The 21,055-nt window shown below is 39.9% G+C and overlaps 1 protein-coding gene across 3 annotated transcripts; it reads left to right on the top strand.

Moving 5' to 3' along the window:
- The first annotated feature begins 200 nt into the window (after positions 1 to 200).
- On the top strand, positions 201 to 19,135 carry cnpy1 (canopy FGF signaling regulator 1). Of its 3 annotated transcripts, none has more exons than XM_038717165.1 (7): positions 208 to 353; positions 5,877 to 6,004; positions 6,370 to 6,472; positions 7,535 to 7,650; positions 15,932 to 16,144; positions 17,823 to 17,919; positions 18,574 to 19,135. In XM_038717165.1, the coding sequence occupies exons 3-7, from the start codon at positions 6,379 to 6,381 to the stop codon at positions 18,612 to 18,614; spliced, it is 561 nt and encodes a 186-aa protein (XP_038573093.1). In that variant the 5' UTR covers positions 208 to 353; positions 5,877 to 6,004; positions 6,370 to 6,378; the 3' UTR covers positions 18,615 to 19,135. The 3 variants fall into 3 exon arrangements, with proteins under 3 accessions (XP_038573092.1, XP_038573093.1, XP_038573094.1); XM_038717166.1 differs by having other exon boundaries at positions 234 to 353; positions 5,883 to 6,004; XM_038717164.1 differs by lacking the exon at positions 5,877 to 6,004 and having other exon boundaries at positions 201 to 353.
- The last annotated feature ends 1,920 nt before the right edge of the window (positions 19,136 to 21,055 follow it).

The following is a 21,055-nucleotide window of genomic DNA, read 5'->3' as shown; positions in this document are numbered from 1 at the left end:
GCGCGGCCTGAAAGATCACAGCACATCTACAGCCGTGCTGTAGGGAGAACATTTTAGAAAAACACGTTTTAAAGCTGATTCTGATTCTGTGGAGAACTCCCTACATGTTAGCAGGTGTCCCTGTCTCCTCAACACGATGCCTTTTGTGCAAACTGTTGGGCAATAAAGATTTTACTTTGAAAATTACTACCGGAACTATCACACTTGTACTGGAACATGAATGAAACTTGACAGTGATGGTGATGAGCAACTTTTGCTGAGATAGCGTTTACGGAACAAGTAGTTAATGACGCCGCTGTCACCTGAGTCCGAACGAGCTCCCGTCCGCTGCCAACCAGGTGGGAGTCATCCAGGTAAGACCCGCAGCCCCGGCATGCAGATCTACGGACCACCAGACCTCGCTGCGAATGCAGGAGTTTTGGTCTTGCGTACTGGCCAAAGACAGTAAAGTGGATCACCCGTCATTCTTCTTGACCAATGTACACAAATGGGGGCTTGCATGCAATGTTAAATACTTAATACTAAATACCCGCACGTTCATCAAGTCGTCAAGTGCCCCAGGTAATTTCCTGAAGAGAAAACATGACGCGTAACGCTGACTGGTGTTTTATACCCAGAGTTACCTTTGCAATGGAGTAACTGTGGCTGATCTGTCGGGGAAGATAAAGTGTGAACGTGTGTGTGGCAATGCAGGCCACTCTGTTAGGGAACACCATGCAGGATCTGGTGTACACATGGAGCCTAGATCCATTTCACAGTAATTAAAGTAGTTGATGTATAGGCCTAAGTGGGTGTCCTGTTTTAGTTTGGTACATCCTGTGAACTAAGAAGTCTTCATAGATTAATCCAGTTTAATTACCATGTAAATTAAAAACTGCAGATCACTTGGACTGCTTTGACAGGGGACTGTCAGCTACACCAGACATAGCCTACTTGTTTATATATTATAGGCATAGACCGTACTATCTTTACTGAAGTCCTGTACATAAGTACAAATTAGAGGTCTTTGAACTTTACATGAGTATTTTCTTTTCATGGGGCGGCTGTGGCTCAGGAGATAGAGAAGGTTGGCGGTTCAATCCTCAACTCCTCCAGGCTGCAAGTCGAAGTGTCCTTGGGCAAGATACTGAACCCCGAATTGCTGTTCCGCCAGTGTGTGAATGTATCCCAATTATAGAATGCTCTGTATAACATGATGTCTGTATAATAGTTATTAAGCAAGCTTTTTATTAATAATATTATGTTTGTGAATGTTCTGTTTGAGCACTTAGGCTCAGTGTATGAATGTGAGTGAATGGTGAATGCAGATGTAGTGTAAAAGTGCTTTGACTGGTGGAGCCTAGAAAGGCGCTATACAAATACAAAGCATTTACATGCCATTTTCTACTCCCAATAGGCTACATCTCAGAGGGAACTTCACTACATTTATCTGACAGCTTCAGTTACTAGTTACTTTACAAATTAAGATTTTCACACACAAAACATATGAAGAGTTCAAGAAAATAAGTTTATACAGTACAGCTGAAACAATTACTTGATTGACAGATATTTTATTTTATTTTTTCATGTAAAAACATTTCATGGTTCCATCTTCACAAATGTGAAGATTTGCTGCTTATTCTTTTAATGTATATTTCATAATTTTGAGGCATTTTCAATGCAGTACTTTTACTTGAAATAGAGTATTTTACAGCGAGGTACTTAAGTACAGGATCAGAATACCTCATCCTCGACAGGGCCTAACTGCTCTTGTCCAAAGCAACTTGCAGTAATTCAGTATTCAACCTGCATGGAACAAGAGCTGGATGAGTCGCTGTTAAGTCTCGCAGTCTTCAATTATTTGTTTTTCCTAACTTCCGCCTTTATGATTAGGTCCAACCTTTACTCCAGCCAATCACTGCCTATACGTTGGCGTGAGGTGGTTGTTTCATTGGCTGCAAAGAGGAACACCAAATGCATGCTGCAGTTGATAAATATCACATTACACATAATAACTTGGAACAAACTTCCAAGTGCTAGTACATGTAAGTCACATTGTGAAGACAGGAAGCTTGTGTTTTTATACTCTTAAGGGGAATTCTGTAAGCTGAAATACCTTCAGATTTCTTACAGTGCAGTACCCAACATAAACATCATAAAGACCTGATCAGATCATAAAGATTGTACTGTCTTCCCTACTGAAGACATTAAAAGCCCTAAACAACCAGGGTCCACCCACAGGCAATTTCCCTTCTTTGCCTAATGTCAGGACTGTGTGGATGTGTGCACACTGTTTGATTGACATCTCCCCAACTCTCCTGTTTTATTACACCTACACTTCATAGGATGGTACAGTTTACACCTTTACCGTGAGCACAGAAACAAAGGGCTCTCATGGAATGTTCAGGTTTATGTTCTGACCACCAGTTTGAATTACTTACGATTTGCTACGGAGAGGATGCCAGTCGGAGGCACATATCAGAGCACTCGCTCATTCTGACGTCTAGTTGCTGAATTTATCCGGAATTGACCCAGAATCCTAAAAATCCCCCAAATCAGTTTTCTTAATCATTTGATCTTCAGCTTCCACCCACTTGTTTTTTTTAGTGAATTGCTCTCTGAGTTAAAGTTGCCTTCAGTTTTTATGTCCACAGGCTTCTTGTACCTTTTGACTTTTTATCAAGAAGAACCACATCATTGTTTGTACTGATGTTTCAACCAGGAAAGCTTTGTGCTGATCCAAGCCATTGAAGTGTTCCACCTGTGACTTCCACAACACCGTCTATGGCAGGAGTCTGCAACATGCGGGTCTTTAGCCCCTCTCTAGTGGCTCCCTCTAGCATAGACATTGAATACAAATTATATTAATACTTTGTCAACTAAAATGTGTGTCATCATGCTACATCCTGGCACCTAAGTCTTTAGCAGTGTCTTGAGTGGTTAGCGTGTTCTCCTCAGATAGCTATGTATTCAAAATCCAAAAATAGAAAAATCTCAGGGGAAAACAGAATTTAATTGTAGGTGGATAGATTTGGATGCCTTCACCGCCGATGGCTTACCAGAATGTTTGATCTACGGTACTTGATTACTTTCATAATTGCACCAAAACATTGCATTAGAAATGCAAAGTTTAGTAAAGTAGCCAAATAATCATAAATAGTAGAGCCCGACTGATTTATTGTTTTGCAGACATTATCAGCTGATATGAGCTAATTGCAGATATATCTTCATCAGCCGATTTATGACTATTAAAAAAGAAGAGTCGGATTCTTCACTCATGTAATGAGTATTGCAAAGTTTGTCCACCAGAGGGTGCGCAGCAGCTCCTCTGTTAACAACACTGTGCACCACAGAACAAAACATCAGCTGACCAGAGTCTACAGGAGCCACAGAGAGTAGCTCCTGGTAGCTCTCACACTCAGTGTTCACAAAGAGTTGGTCATTTGTCACGTCAATATCATGACTTGGATAATAATAAAAATAGCCCTCATTATTTTCCTCTTACCATACCAGACTTCCTAACCCTCCCATTTTTCAATGCCTTCTCCAGGCTGAGTGGTGGAGGTTACGCTGCTGACAGACGTGATTGTAGATTTATTTCTGAAATAGTTCTAGCGAGTTGTCAAAATATATCTGTGAGCCGCTTGTCATTACAGTCGGTACTTCGGAAACGAGAGTGGACATGTAAAGGCTGACTACACAACTTTCAGCGTCGGCCGATCGCCGTGCCGTTCACACTACACAACTTGCCATCTTGTGACGGGAGTCTTGAAGTCGTTGTGGCATTCACACTACGTGACTGATCAGTGACAGGAGGTCACACACTACATGGGCTGGTCTCCAAACCACATTTTGTCAAGAAACACACTGGAAATGTGAAACGGGAAATGAGCGATCCTGCACACGAAACAGCTGTTGTTTGTTATTATAGACCAAATGATTATATGTAAGGTAATAACTATTTAATGACAAAAAAAATATATATATTTTTTTGCCTATGTAGGAGAGCCCTGTTTAAGATTATTATTATTATTATAGCAATGACATGAGATATGATATGTGGTATTATTATTATTGTTGTTATTATTAGTAGTAGTAGTAGTAGTGGTAGTTCTAGTTGTAGTTGTAGTAGTAGTATATTGGCAATTCCTGTTTCGTTTTATAATTATAATATTATAATAATTATGATATATTTATAACAAATCAGATATTTGTAAAATGTTTTCTGTAGTTTTATACATTAAACTTTTATTTATCAAAACTTCAATATATTTTGTTGTACTTTTGTTCAAAGTACTATTTATAACAATAAAAAAGTATCTTTTTAAACTGCATTATGTCATGGTATCTTGGTGAGGTCTCAACATAACAAATATTAGGGCGTTATGTATGTATGATTATGTTATGCATTTCTTAAAATAAGGGGAAAAAAGAATATCAGATTTTAAAATCCTCAAATATCGAAATGAGCATCGGACTTAAAAATTCCATATCGGTCGGGCTCTAATAAATAGCCTGCAGGCTTACTGCAGCTACCTTGTGGTAAAAATGAATGAAATACAAATGAATGTCCATTTACACCGATTAGTAACGTTGATATCCTCATTGAGACTAATAGGCTGTGGTATATGGAGGGATTATTTGGTCAGAACTCAAACTAAAAGTCTAAAACTAAAAGTCGAAATCGAAAATGAATTTGGTATTTAGAATTGGGCATTTAGTCATTTAGCCATTTAGGATTGGGGTTTTGGGGATTGGGGATTGAGTCGTGTATGCAAATGAGGAGGCGTGACCCAAAGGCAGCAGGGAGGGTTTGGAAGAGCTGAGGTGCAGAGGCACTTTATGGACTGCAGGGGGAGCTCTGACTGCCAGCACACTGCCATGAAAGCAAGCAGAGGAAGTGAGCAGGGCTGGAGGGAGGACTATCATTTATAATACCATAACTTAAAGTGTACAGCATTTCTGTCCATGTGGCCTCACACACAAAGTCAACAGTGAAAGGAATGCTATCCATCTGACGAGAAAGCAGCAGACAGTACAGCAGGAAAGATATGATAACATTAGCAAGTTAGCTATTTAGGCTAACTGTTGCTGACATGCATGAGTTACGTTACTGTCAGTACATGCAGGTTTTAAATGCGTTTTTACAGTTTAGAACAGTTGTTATTTACAAAAATACATTTTAAATCTGTAAATCCAAAAGCCCTTTTCTGCTGAATTAGCATGACATTTACAGTGAAAGCAACATCTAAGTACTGTAATCGATTTTCTTCCCATTATAATTTAAAGGCATCAAATCATGTTCTATGAGTCCAATTTATGTTCATTCCCAAATATAAAATGTAAAACTGTCAAAGTATTTTTGTTGTTTGACTTTTACCAGAAATGTAAACCAGTAACACAGATTAAACATAAAAAAATGAAAAGTAAAGCTTGATATACCTTAAAAGTTAATGTACTAAAATGTTTTATGTAAAATATCCAATAATAACTTGCCTTTCCAAGAATTTATTAACCTCAGAGCAGTGAACAAAAACATATGTCATTTCTCAATATGCATTTTTGTAACATGTTCTTTACAAACGTTAGAATACAGATCTTGTGACAGATTAGTGATAATCTTACTGGAACTGAAAGAGGAAAGATGGAGAGAAAGAATAATAATAATGTATAATGTATAAAGGCATGAGGAAATACAACAGCAAAACAACAATTGCATACAAACAATTTTTCTTTCTTAAAGGGTCGTTTCACATATTTAGATGTGGTAATAACTAGTAAGTACAAAAAGTTTGAATCCATGCTGAGCTAAACTGGCTGCATTGGCTGCAACATATTCCTTCGGGGCAATTGTGCCCATCAAAATGATGTCCCCAAAAAGTGCTTCTTTTTGTCAGCTGCAGGCTCGGACTGTTACACCAGGTGTATGACAACATCATGGAAAGAATCCCTACGAGGGAGACACGCTTTGTTTTTAACAGGAAACTGAAGTCTTGCTGCAGGACAATTCTCGCTCTGAAATCTGGTGAGAGGCGAGTTGTTGCAGGAAATGCTGGTGGAAACGAGTAGTATGTTGTGTACGTAGAGGAACTTTATTTCCTAACGTTAACACAACAGACTCCTCTCCCCATATCTGATTCACGTTTCCACTAAATTAAATACTGCTTTACTGTTTTTGTTTACATTTTTTAAGTCATAATTTTACAGCACTTCACTGTTAATTCCACAGACATTTTTTACAGTGTACGTGTGATAACACAGTTCAGTGGAAAAGGGTGGTTTTGTCATTTGTTTTGCTCACTGGAATCCCTCAGCACTCAAAGACTTAATTATGTCATATACTAACCTTTACTTTCCTGAGCCAGTTTAACCGTCTGTCTGCCCTGTTAGGTTATCAATATGGCCTTATGGATTATTCAGATGACTGTGTTGGTGCTATCTGTCTTCAGCAGCAGCAGTCAGGGGAAGAGGGACAAGGTGCTCTACTGTTCTGGTAAGTCACAGGTGCATTCCCATCTGTTGGAGGGTAACAAAAGCATCATGTCCAAGCATGTTATGTACCCAGGTTAACAGGTTGCTACTTTAACTTCACATAAATAAAGGAGAGGCACACCTGCCAAAAAGGAACTGTTAGACAGTAAAAACTGGGCCACATGTTTGTCTGTAGTTCTTTACAGATCTTTACAGTTTTCAAAAAAAACTATTTAAAATCCTTAAACCTACTTTTTCACCCTATGCATTAAAAAACATAGGTTATTTTATTCTCCAAAACCATTGCTGCGACCTTGGGATGGGGAGCGCTGCCAGAACAGATTTCAGTGCTCAGTAGTGAGGAAGTGGGCAGATGATAACACAGATTCTAAAAGTTTGTGTAGTACTTTCATATTCGGTACGGTTTAACTCTATGAAAAGTCCAGTGAGAGAACTTCTGTTAGGAATTGGCGCTAAAGTTTAAAGATATTTTTTTCAATTAATTAATTGAAATTAATTAATTGTAAGCAGCTGCAGCTAAATGTGTGTTATGTGCACAGCATGTACAGCAGGACAATTAAAGCAGGAAGTAGCGCTGGAAGATCTAATGGATCTATACAAATAACGGTTTGTGTTATACCAATACATTAGTCAATATTAGCTTATCACAGATATATTGTAGCAGCGTCGGCCGATGAGTAACAATAAATTATGACAATTCTGCTAGAAAAACTGTCTTCATTCAGTAGTTGTCCACGACACGTAGATGTGAAATGTCCTGCATTTGACAGATACTCAAAAAAATGCTGACTTTATGTGTTTATGTTGTTATATAAATATTGGCCTATGTATTAGTACACTAAACATTTTTTATCCCACGTAAGCATGGTAAAGCTTCACAGAAGTCCACTGTAACCTGTGGGACTGAAGTTTTGTACCCAGAAAGAATGATGAGTAAAAATGAAATCCAGATGGTACAAAAACAGATTTCTGTCTTTGATGTGGTGCTGATGTTCACTAAATTCCTGACAGTGAGCTGCAGCTTGTCTTGTTGTCATCACTGAAGTTTGCCTGTGTTTCACAGCATGCAAGGCAATTGTGGATGAACTGAACTTCTCAATAAGTCAGGTGGACCCAAAGAAAACCATCAACGTGGGCAGCTTTAGACTCAACCCTGATGGAACTATGGAAGACAAAAAGGTCAGTACACTTATGTGCAGCTCTAGTTTAAGTATCTGCTGAACCACTATTTGGTTATAGTCATAGGTCATAGTTATCCAAGGTGTGTTCAAGTCAAGGGCAACTGGATTTGTTGTAAGATTCGCTGGTTCTTTAGGCTTCTTCAGAGGGAAATGTCTTCAAAGAAGTCCAGTTGCCCTTAATCGGAATATTCACATTTTTGGCCAAAGGTCACATAGAATTCAACTGTATTTGTAACATAGTCATTTTCACTTTGTAAATACACATCATGTGAAACAAGAGTATTTCATTATGTAGGTATTCATATGTCATTAGTTACTCAATACATTGATATCAATGAGTCTAATTTATCGCTAATTTTGGTTACTATGAGCAATAATTAGCTATACTTACTGCAGTTACTGTGGATCAGACTCAGAATCAGATATACTTTGATGATCCCTCTGTTGCCATTATCATCCAACAAATGATTTAAAATGTGTAGAATTCTAGTGATCTGTTTGGCCGGAGAGTGTGCTGGGGCATTGTCTTTATGAAGTTCAAAATGAATACTCATACCTTGAAGGTCTCTGGTTTCAGCTCCTACTAGGCTATAGCTTTTCCACTTTGTCGCCGTCATCAAGTCAACCTTGGTGAGATTACACCAGGTTTGCAGTGACGGTGGTGTGAGTGGGACAGTCCACTGTGACCTTTGTGGTTTGTGCGTTATTTTTCTGCAATCGTATGGCTCGTTGTGAGTTATCCGTTAGATAAGCACCTACATTTCAGAACACTGTTTAGAGAGTCGCTCCACCAGTTGTATATGTCAAAATCAATTTACTTGTCCCGAGGACAAGTCTGTCCAGTCTGTGAAAACAGTCGTATGATGTCTTCTGTGAAATCTGTGAAATTCATAGTGATGTCATTTCTCAGCTTGGGATTGGAGACCACATATTAATAAGAGAAAACCTGTGTTCCAAACTGGATCTGTGGAGTCTGAAAGATGTGGGTGTTTAACAGGCAGAGAGGATCTAATGAAAGATGCCATCTAGTTGCATTATGGGAAATGTCTAATCCAGTGTTATCATTTGACCGATGCTAGGGACACAGTAGTACAGTAGTAAAGAAAAAGCACTGATTTCTGATATTTTTCAACATTGTTTATAAAAGCAGTTATTTGATCAGCTTTAAAAGTAGCCACCCTCTTGCTGGTTTTACTCTTAAGCAAATTTAATAACATTTTCCTTGTTATTGTATTCTATGAATATCTAACATATTGTATTATATCAATGGGGTACAGTTAAGTATTCCAGTCATTTGAACACCTCTCAGTTTTTCTGCACACACTGGGCTTGCTTGACATAGACGCTGTGGTTGTCCGAGAGGCTGTAGTCAGTGATGTATCGCGGCAGTCCTTACTCCTCACAGTAGATTGATCTCTGGTGTTGCTGTGGCTGTGTGCACGACACTGTGTGAACACTGTGAGACTATGGATCCAGGTTATTGTCCCTGGTCTAATGAGGTCACGTCCCACTGGAACCTGGACATCCTCTATTGCCCAGAGACCATGCTATCATGAGGTGCCCAGCTCTGCTATTGATTTCTTGGGCTTTAATCCCTGTTTAGACTTTACTAGTAGGTGCGCTGATTGGTGCGTGCTGGACGCTAACACATATCAAAGGGCTAACATCAAGATGTATTATGTATTATCTGTGAAATTAAACTGATTTTCCGAATTATCAGTACACAGTAAAATGTGCCAAATGTTCGGTGAGCATTCCTATGGAAGCCCACTGTTCACTGTTCATGCATAATGATGTTTTGACCCATCAGTAGGTCCTGCAGTGGGTATCAGGCTTTACTGTCCTATGTCTACTGACAGACGACACCATTCTCTAGCCCTGACCTAACTTACCTTTAAACTGCTTTCAACATATACATCCAAGCATGGTGGAGGGCTTCACCCAGCCTTACGGCTGCTGAGGCTTAACTAACGTGACTGCTTCAAATGTTGTGATAGACAGCGTCATCTTAATGCAGTGGCCCACTCGCTTGTCCAACAACCATCACTGTTCATCCAGTTACACTAGATATAATGTTTTTTGGCTTGTTTCAGCAAAGAAAAGAACATGTTCCAATATGAACCAGTATGTGAGTGTAAAAGTTAAACACCTGTGAAAACTAGGGCTGAACGATTTTGGAAAATAATCTAATTGCCATTTTTTTAACCAATATTGCGATTTGATATGTGATTAATTTTTAAGCTCATTACCTTCTGTATTATTCAAAACGGACAAGCAGTAAATCAGTGTATAGTATGACCAACACATAATTAGATAGATTAAACACACACTGTTCTTTCTTGTGGGTCAGGCCTGTGTTATGATGAAATTAGCTGATGCATGAATTGTTTGAATTATTATTATGAGCAAGGGTGGAGAAGAAATATCAAATTATAATAATATGAGAAAGATAATTTGAGAGTAAAGTCATGGCATTAAATAATATGATCTAATATCATCAGGTCGGCCTACAGACCACAAGAAAAACACAGTTCACCACAGTGTATTATAAGCGCTCAATACAAAACCCACAGTTCAACCACCAATTAATCCTTATCTTAGTTCAAATGTCCACAAGAGTCCATCTCTCAACAAAAACCTACTTTTTTATATCCCTGTAAGCAAACAAACAAAAAAAAAAAAAATCAGTTTGAGGTTGAGTTCAAAAGTTGGCAAAGGAAGCCTCCGATGCTGGTAAGCAGTACACTGGCTGTACCTCGGGACAGACTGAGCCTCTTTCGGACTTGTGTGTTTGGTTTGAAACGCCGTTTCACAGATAATTTCTGAGCTGACTGTTGGCTGTGTGTGTGACGCTGGCGCGATCGTCACAATACGCTCACCGTACTACACGTGTCATTCTGTTGTTTCTGTTTCCTGTCCGCCAAAGTGGCTGATGGCCCGACGATTTCACCCACCACCACCAAGTGTGTGATACTAAAGTTTCTGTAGTGTCAGCTTCTGTCAATCTGAAGGCCATTGTACAACAACAAGTCAAGGTACAGCGTAACGTGTGAAGTTGATGCTTCCTCTGCAGACTACTTTACTCTCGGGTGTCATGTGACCAGAGCGTAATCGCAGCCTTTGCGATTAGAAAACTTTTTGCAATAATATCGCAAATGTAATTCATCATTCCGCCCTAGTGAAAACAAAATTTAAATAAAATAATAAATAAACAGTAAGCGTGTGTGTGTTTAAAAGACACACACACACACACACACACTTACTGTTTTATTTATTTATTTTAGTTAAATTTTTAATATATTTAAATTTTTCTAACACACCCACAAACACACACACACTTTAATTACTTGTTTAATGAAATGTATGGGGTTGATTGTTCTTATGTAGTTTGTATGATGCTTTGGCAATATTGTTGTTACACATTCATGCCAATAAAGCTAATTTGAATTTGTATGTGTGTGCGTGTGATTTCTAAAGAAAAAGCCAGGGATTTGAGTAAACCCACAGGCAGAGGGTAGGCTGACATGCTTGCTATATTGGTGCTTATGTAATGATATATTAAAAAATGAAACTGCTCTATAGGGTAAATCCACGTCAGCACACAGCTCATGTCAGTGGTCCCTTTTGTTGCTTAGTGTGTATAACTGACCACACAACTTCGACCTCCATACTTGCAGCAGCTATAATATACTGAAAACAGAAAATGTTCGTGGAGTGTCCATAAGAAGCAGAAGCATACGTTTTAATAGAATACCTCATTGTTATGTCTGTGCTGTACTCTTATTATAATATTATTTATAATACCATTCATTAATATAGAATTGACCATCGTCGTGAACTTGGCAACTTAAACCTTCCTCCGTGATTTTTCCAAAAAATCTAATTTCTTTATATTTGGTTTAAGATGTCTTCTCTCTGATGGACAGACCCTGATTTCTTTATTTAACAGGGGAGATTTTTTTGCTCAAGTGCATTACTATAACCCAGATTTCTCTTTCTGGTGAAAACAGATTTGGGTTATCGTGCTATAGCCACCAGGCCAGGATAGTGTGGGTCCTCCAGAGATCAGCTCCTCCTCTGCCCTTAGCTGACACTAACCTCCACCTGTTGCATTGTTTGGTCAATCAAATATAACTGATCCACAGAAGAAGCCAAACCTTGATCCCGTGCCCTCCTTTTCATCAGCTTTTGACCCAGTGTGAATTAGAGAGGGAGGGATGTCACAGCTTAGATGGCATCAGTGAGGAGGATTTGCAGGTTTTAAGTCCCTGCTCCTTGGCCTCCTCACAGTAGGACTTCCTGGGTGCATGGGGCTGCTCCGTGGCACAAAAGTTAAACCTGCCTGCTGCAACAATGGCACATTTACAGCCTCCGAAGACATTGAACTTAGTTGGAGCAGCAAGCTCATCTCATAGTTACCGGTGGGAAGTCATGCATTGAGAATGAGAAATTGCACAATGGCACGCTGACACAGTGACACATAATATTATGGCCCAGAAATGTGACTGAGCGAGGTGACATGCGGTTTACTGATTATTTTTAAATCTAAAGAGGTTTCTAAATGAATAGTTAAGTCAGAGCTGGAACAGGATGTGGTTAGTCTAGCTGAACATAAAGATTGGAAGCAGGTGGAACTGCTACCCTAGCTGTTTATGGAATATTTATAATTTTATTAGACAGGTGAAAGTAGAGACAGTCAAGAAAAATGGCTTTAAGGAGAGTTATGTGCTGGAACAGTATCAACCACTGTACACCCTCCAAAGTTCAAAAACCAACATGCTGGAACAATTTCTTGATGAGCAACAGTGTATATCCACCTAGTATCTGGCTAAAGTCCAGGTTGCCGTATACGGTTTGGTGAGTTCAGGTTTTGGTTTTGGTCCCAAAACCAAGCTGCTGTTACATCTCAGTTTGTGAACAGATTAAACAAAAGAGACACAGTATGTTAATCTGTGAGCTTTTGGTGTGTTAATAGGTGGAATATTGAACTTTGAAGGGTGCACAGAGGATCACACTATTCCTTGAGATCCCTATGCCCAGCAACAAGGAAATGATCCCTCACTGACTTCCCACTGAGTAATACTTCCAGCATATAAGTCCCTATAAAACTACTTGTCTTTGACTAACCACGTCCACACCCTGGATTGATATTGATCTTCTTATCGTAAAAAAGCAACTAAGCTTATTTCTCAAACTGCTGCCTTATTGCCTTTAAGCACTGTGCCAGGCCTCACCAGCTGTAGGCTGTGCCATTTAATGCCATTCTATGGATGAATGTCATTTTCAGTCTGCTTCAGTATTGCTCTCTTGTCATAATGAAGTGATTTTATCATCAAACCTTTGTCATGGAGAGTCTTATTCTTGAGTCCATGTTTAAAATGGCATATTGGTCAAAATTCTCCTTTCACTCCATGCTTTGATGACATTATTATTATTATTATTATTATTATAAATGTATAGGCCTTCATTGGCCCATATCACCAGGACAATGGAATTGAAAGCCCCCTGTCCACAGCAGTGCAATAATGCCTCCCTGTCCAATGGGAATTGAATGGAGGATAGCATCCCTGAGAAGCCTATTCTCTGGCCCAACTGGTCGCTTCCCCCCACCTCAACCACCACCCCCCCACCCCATTCTTCAAACAACGCTGTGACTGACAGCTCCCTTTCACAAGGCTCCGACTGGCAAGGAAGGGGTTTAATTCCAAACCATTTTGTAGCATGGCATGATAATGACTCAGACCCAAGCCCGGGTTGAGATGGACCGACGTGGTTTTGTTGTTGAGTTAGGGGGAGAGGAGGTTTTTTAAAAAATTTATGGGGTTTGAATGAGATTGAGGATTTAGTTCAGTTTTATTAAATTCACATATATGATAATTTGATCTGTATATTAAGCAAAAGGAGGACACTTGTACTTTCTACCTCGCTACAGTGATGTATAAAACATGTCCAACACTATATGTACTTCAAATTAGATTAGCTTGGTCAGCTACAATGATAATAATAGAATAGCTCATTTGCAAGTATAAATGTATTCTGGAGGCTGTAGTCATACCCACCATAATAACTGAAGAAGCATATTGATATTGATATATTACACAAAACCTTCTACCTAGGTCTTCCAAAACCAAAAAATGTATAAACCAAATGAAACAAACAGTTTTAGATAGAACATCATGGGGTCAATTATAACCTTGAATTTGAAAGTTCATTCTTGGCCAAGGAAATCGTAGTAAAACAAAATCAACTTTTTAATGATAATATTTTGAGAATAAATACAACATTAATAATGGCTACTGAGCCATCTCCAGGACAAATGAGTAAACTCCATCTGCTAGTTGAAAGCTTCAGTAAGCAAAAGCTAGTAAGCAGATGTTGAGTAAAAATCACTCTTTGTATGTAATGTTTGTAGAGCTGTGGAGATTGATCGATCACCAGAAAATGGATCACCAAAAGTTTTGGCTTCAGTTTTTGTGCAGAAATGATTTGCTGGTTCTTGGACTGTTGGTTGGACAGTACAAGACATTTAAATATGTCAACTTGGGCTCTGGATATTTTTTTAGACCAACTGATTGAATGATTGACTGACATAGTCATAAATTTCACTCTGACTGGGCAAAATGTTGCCACTGGTGTTAAAGGAATCACAGGCTGATTTTGATTGATAGGTGAACCTCATCGTCATTAGCCTGTGTGACCTCCAACCTTTGGCCCCGTGCTGTAACACATTCTGTTGAGCGGCCAACTTCCTTCCTCCTTGGCACAACAGTGTTGTCAAGCTCAAGGGATCTTCTGCTGAGTGAATCAGAAGTTAAAAAGGCTGGGTCGACCTTAAAGACAGAGGGATTAGTGATTGGTTGAATTTTTTTTTGGTGCAAAGAAGTTATTTGTTAAGCAGAGGAAGAGGCCGAAAAACCGAGAACGCAATGGAAGGATTTGGTGGAAAACAGATGGCAGAGAGGCCCTTTGTCACTCTGTGACATCTCGAAAAGTGTGTGTGTGTGTGTGTGTGTGTGTGTGTGTGCGTGCTTTTAATGTAATCAATGAGTGTGTGAGGCTTGCCCGGAAGGGCACACAGCCAATTTTGAATAGAGACAAATCTAAATGCTCTGTATTTGTATAGCGCCTTTCTAATCTTTGCGACCACTCAAAGCACTTTTACACTACATCACATTCACCGATTCACACACAGAGCCTAAGTGCTCAAACAGAAACTAACATTCACACACTGATGGAACAGCCATCGAAGGCAATTCAGGGTTCCGTATCTTGCCCAAGGACACTTCGACATGCAGCCTGGAGGATCTTCTGATTAATGGGTACCTCCTGAGACACAGCCACCCACAAGTATATCTACATTGTTACGAAATCCAGTTCATTTGCAAGATGCCCTCCAACTCTCCCCTCTTCCTCTCTGTGCCGTATCCCTCAGCCCTCCCCCCGCCACACTGCCACCTTTTGACCAAAGAAGACAAGGAAGATTTCCTCCTTTGATCATTGGAGGGTGGACGGGGGATGAATGGGCCAGCAGAGACAGTGCAGGGCGAGGAGATGCACCCTGCACTTGGCTTCTGTTCAGGCCTACTGCTTCTCCCACTGACGCCACCCCACTTAGGAAACCAACCTCTTCCTTTGGCTTATTCCAGCCCACTTGGAGGTGTAAAGACTCCCCACCCCCATCCCCCTGCACTTTTCATCACTTTGTCCTCGCCCCCTCACCCCCTGGGCGTCACCCCTGTCACCCGATCTCCTTCCGGGGATGGTGGGAGGAGGGCGCTGCACCTGTCTTGACCCGTCTAGACACCACCGCCTCACTGTTTTGTCCCGAAAGGGCGGGGAGGGGCACGGTGGAGTTTGGATGGAGAGGTGGGGAGGGTGTGCACGCAGGTTAAAAGTCAGAGTTGGAGGGTGAGGTTTGTTAGTGAGGATGGAGAAAACAGAGCGGAAACTAGAGGTCACCCTGCTGACCTGCACCTCTGTCCTTTGGTGTAACAGAGCTGACACTGGGGCAACCCCGACTCTGAGGAGGATGCTTTAGAAAGAGCTAACTGTTTGTGTAGTTTGGTTGCCAGGGCAGTGACCCAAGTGGCATCTCAGATTTTTTCAAACATATACTGGCTGTGTGTCTATGAGACATGTGTTTGAGTTAGAATAAGAAACATTGGCAAAATAAGTGGAATGTCATATGACAAAAGATTCGGGTCAGGCCACAGTCCAGGATGTCTGCAAAGTAAGGCCACCAAACAGCTTCTCCTCCTCTCCCTCGGTTTTGTGGCCAGGTACCTCTCGCTCGCTCAGAGACTCACCTTCACGAGCTCCTGGACGGGGTGTGCAACAGCATGAGCGACTACTCCCTCCATGTGGACCCCGACACCCAGCACAAACAGTACATGAGGTTTGCACCCAGGAGCAGCGAGACCACCGGCAACTTCCCTGACTTTAAAAACTTCCAGTTTGATGGACCCGAGGCATCCAGTGCCCTGAAATTCGCAGTGAGTGCAAAATATAATAATAATGTAGAATATACTGTATTTGTGATAGAAATGTAATCTGTAGTCATAACTGTGGACTCATCTAGGGACATTTGCAGACCATAGTCAGACATTAGGAAACATCTGTAGCATTGTCCAATCAAAAGCAATCAACTGTGTACTGTAAAATATTAAATATAACAGTTGCAGGAGGCCAAACAATTTAATATACTCAACTACCAATTCTTTGTGTGTGTGCGTACATACGTTATCTGTGTGTATAAATATATACATAAATATTTTTAGCACAAACTCAGCTTTTAATTTATGTCAGTTTTTTACTAAATAAATATTATACCAACACATATTTAAGAAATTAGAACTCAGAAAATTAGAAAACTTAAATCTAACTTTTTATTTCCATGTCTCTGGGAGCCTTTACTGCCTGTAGTTTTAGTGCCTTCTTTTTTCTTTAAGTGGCTTGTCAAACTGCACACCCAGTGGCACATCACGCTCCTGACGTGTCAAACCTTTGGCAAATTTCAGGTCAGATGTGTCAACATGAACCTCCTTCACTCTGGAATCTAAATGTGTCAGATTTTAGTGAGCTGGTTTTGTCAGTTGGTTCAGTCAAAAGTTCCACCGGCAGTTAGTAGATATAAATATTTAATACCAGCTAATCTCTACTAGTTTGAATTTAGTGATGTGTAAATGTAACTAGGCTATGAATGAACTGCTGGGGCAGCTGCTAGCTTTGCCACATTATGCCATGTATGTCATGTGACTAAAGCATTGGCAGTGATTATAGTTAACCAAACAAAAAAATTGGGATTATGTTTCCAGTTTCAATATAACTTTCACATGTTACAATAACTAATCCAAAGACTTTCACATTTAGAAAAACTGGAATACAATGTGTGTTTTGTGCATTGTTGCTGATCAAGTCTTATTTATCTTGTATTTGTCCTGTATGTGGCATGGTCAATATAGAATATAGTATAATATATTGTGTAAAACATTTGCCGTCTATATGGCCACGTCTCCCTTGAAAAAGAGGTTTGGACTTGAGTAGGACTTGCCTCTTTAAATAAAAATAGTAAACTAATTTTATGGTCTCATTAGGGTTGCTTGTTTGTCATGCTGTACGCCTTGTGGACCTGGTTATTGCAGAATGACGTGAAAGTTGCAGTGTTTCAAAGCCCAATCAAATGTAAATGATCATGAACGCTCCTGAGCTAGCTTCAAAAAGGGAGCTCCCTGTGCTTTTCATCAGGGTTCAGGATTCAACTGGACCCTGCTCCTCACTTCATTTAATACACTGAAGCTAAAATTCACATCACGGGTCCTTTTTGCTTTTACACATTGCTTGTCAAGTCGGTGCTTTCTTGAGATAAAAAGAATCACTGCAGGACTACCTGTTAAAATTGACGAAACAAAAATCCAATTGGAACTAGCACTGCAGGCTGAAGTAAATTACAAGCGCTTGGTGAATCTGAGGAGATGTGGCTTAGCAGTGTGACCAGCGAGTTGTCAAAATGGCTGAACAGTTTGGCTAACAGTGGGGAAACATGGCCACAGCGTGCAAACGGCGTGCTCACCATTGTGCGAAGACTCACAGTGTGTGAGTGTGTGTGTTGCGTATGCATGGCCGAGCCGCCTCAGCTCACGTCTTTCTTCTGCTCTTGTGTTTTTCTCTCAGTGTGAAACCGTGGTGGAGGAGCTGGAGGATGATATCATCTCCCTGTTCAGCCAGGACGTAAAGCATGTGCACGAGGAGTTATGCAACAGAGTCTCAGGTACCACAGCTTCTTCACACATTCTCTAACACAGATATAATGCAGCAGCCTCCCCACGAAAGATATCACATTAAGTGGAATCAATTAGAGACATTTTTGAAAAAACTGGAGAAATTGATGGAGAATTTAGCTGAATGGCTTAACCAGAGATTGTTTATATCAATAACAGTGATAAATGACCTCAGGTGCTTTGTTTTAGAAAAAGACAAGTCTTGGCTTGTCATGCCCATCCCTACTTTCATCTAATTCATTGCATTTTTCCCTTTACTACGACTTCCAAAGATCACATTGTGAAATCTTTTTTCCCTGTTGGGTCTGGCTTCTACGGACTTATGTAACAGCAGAGGTGGGAGAGAGTCTGAATGAGCTGAAGGCCACTGCTAGCTCATGATGTACGTTTTGATGTATGTTTTTAGCAAGGTTTATTTCAAAGGACAGTGCCATTAGAATTAGACATCATTACAGCATACCAACTTCACCACAAACTCACAGTCTGGACGCAAAACCAAACGTGATCATGATAACCTCCTCCAACTACAAATTAAATCTTAGTTTTTTGTGTCCTAAGTCAACTAAACACAATTCCATGTATGCACATGTTAACTAACCTCAACACACTTGCTCATATTTTTGTCTTTCTGTTTTTGATTTCAGACTACTGTAAAGACAGCAGTCACACAAACCAGGAGTTATAATGGTGTTTATATTTTCTGTCACCCAAGGTGAGACCAGCTATGGCGCAGAGATTACAAAAAGAGACCTTTAACAATATCCGTTTTTGGCAAATAATTGACAGACTTTTGAAATTAATAAAAGTAGAAATCTTGATAAAAACCATGTTGTGCACATCAGTTTTTGTGTGAGGCTTTTACTCGCGGCTTCTGCATGCTCTCTGATGTCAGACCATAATATTGTGTTGTCAGCTGCTGGCTCTTATTGGTTTTCTGAACAGCGCCTGCTTCTTCTAGGGCTGACTAATCATAATCAGGCCTACAAACTGCACACGGTAATGAAGTCATGGCTATGTTTCTATTATGTTTGCCTGCTACCTGTGAATGTATATCTCTGAGCTGCAGGAAAAATAGAAATTCTACATAGTGCTGCAACAATTAGTAAACTAATCAAATTATCAAGCAAAAAATGTCCCAACATTTGCTGCTTCTTCTGTTTTTATATATCGCAGTGAAATAAATATCTTTGGGCTTTGGACTGGAAATTGTGAAATGTGTGCATGTTTCATTATGATATGACTAAACAAGGAAACAATTCAGTAAAATAAAAAATAAAGCAAAGAATTGATAATAGAACTAATCTTTATTTGCCCTAATTCTACACAATAATTATAAAAGTGTGTTTAGGTCACACCAATTTGTGTTACACTAATTGCTTATAAATCTAGTGATATAGTTGTTGGTCATGTAAGGTCAGAGCAGCATTTCTGGATCCAAAATTATAAGTTCTTTGTGGCAAAATGTGGAAAAACCAGAAGGTTAAATGCGATCTGTGTTGTGCTGAGCTTTAATATGAGCTGCAGCTGTATGTGAACACACAGATTTCAAATAGACAAGTGTCTTCTCTTACAAACCAGCAGGTGTACAGACTGGAGCAAACATTGAAGAACCCATTGTCTGATTGGACCAGATACAGCAGCAGCTGGTTGGTGATTGGCCAGAACACTGTGCATTGAAATGCTAAAGACTGCCCATCCACAGGGGAATCATGTTTGGTGGCATAGACTGCATCATACTGAAGCTCCTCTCAGTTTACTCAAATAATAATGAAACATTTCTGTGACTAGGGCGAGTTTAATAGGTTGATGTTGCAATAAAAAGATCAGGTCAAGATCAGTGGGAACATGTTTTGAATTGAGGGGGTAGGTATTGAGGTCACTTTTTCCTGAGGTACAACCTTCATCACCTCTGAGCAGCCAAACTAACTCCCTGTGGCTGCTGTGGGTAGATGTGTGCATTCGAAAACGATTCACTTGAACAAATAATCAGTGATGGTCTGTACAACGCACCCAACGTTGGTGGTCTGTAGATGTTCAAATTTGGGCAAAATGATTTCTTTCTCTTGTGTAAATGTACTTTATTTTGACATTGGTGAAGCCTACATAAGGATTACAGGAGACCATACCCCTGACTTCTGTCATACAGACAGTAGTTACAGCAGACACCGCTTGACCATTTTAGCACTGTCCTCCGTATTTGTTTTTCTGTGTGAATACCAGTGGGCGGGGTCAAAGAGACACACGTATGAGGTGCTCTCTATACACAGTGCTGCTGCTGCTTGTTTTTTTGTGGCACTTGAGATAACACTGGTGTATTGCTTCCATTACAGTCAGGAACATAAATCATTCCTTCTGGGTTCTCACCGCGATTTTTAGGATAATTGTGGCCGAGAATGACTCAGAATGGATTTGCAGCAGCTTTTCTATAAAATCCAAAATTACAATTCAGGTGCCAGGAAGTATAGATGGCAAACCAGACACAGACATCAAAGCTGGGCAAAGGCTTCACTTTGTGTTGAAACATGGTGGGGACATAAGGGCTCAGATTAGGGGGGTGATGATACACCTGGGTCACTAGACGTGACGATGCACAGGATCGAGACGAGGAGATTTTTAATGCTATTTTGAAGAAATATGAAATGGAGAAATAGCGGGGGTCCTGGGGGTCCTCCCCACTTCCTGCATTCTGGAGACATTTTCTGCTTCAATTTACAGTGGAAATGTCTTTATTTATATAAAGGGAAACAAGAATTTCAGCTAGAAGGTGACAATTCATAAATATAAAATATAACAGAATATAACACAGTAATCAGTAGCTTGTTTTTTACCTTTTGTCCTTTTGGACAATGTACACCTGTTTTCTTCTATATGTAAATTGCATTGCATTTTTTCTTATTGTGCAAATAAACCTTTCTAAATACATTTTTAACAATGCTTTCAAAAAGTGATGGGGACAAAATCAGCCATTTCAAAATGTGGTGGGGACTTGTCCCCAGCGTCTCCAGTGTAAATGACACCTATGAAGCTGGGTACACTCCGCCTGATAACACAATGTTGATTTTTGTGTTTTCACTGGATTTGTAGACAAACCTAGAATAACACCAGACATATCTTTTAAGTTTCACA

The sequence above is a fragment of the Micropterus salmoides genome, unplaced genomic scaffold (genome assembly GCF_014851395.1).
Source record: "Micropterus salmoides isolate LMB-PRFRI ecotype aquatic unplaced genomic scaffold, ASM1485139v1 Ms_hic_scaffold_14, whole genome shotgun sequence".
Classification (NCBI taxonomy): Eukaryota; Metazoa; Chordata; class Actinopteri; order Centrarchiformes; family Centrarchidae; genus Micropterus; species Micropterus salmoides.
This window is presented reverse-complemented; position numbering and strand designations above follow the sequence as displayed.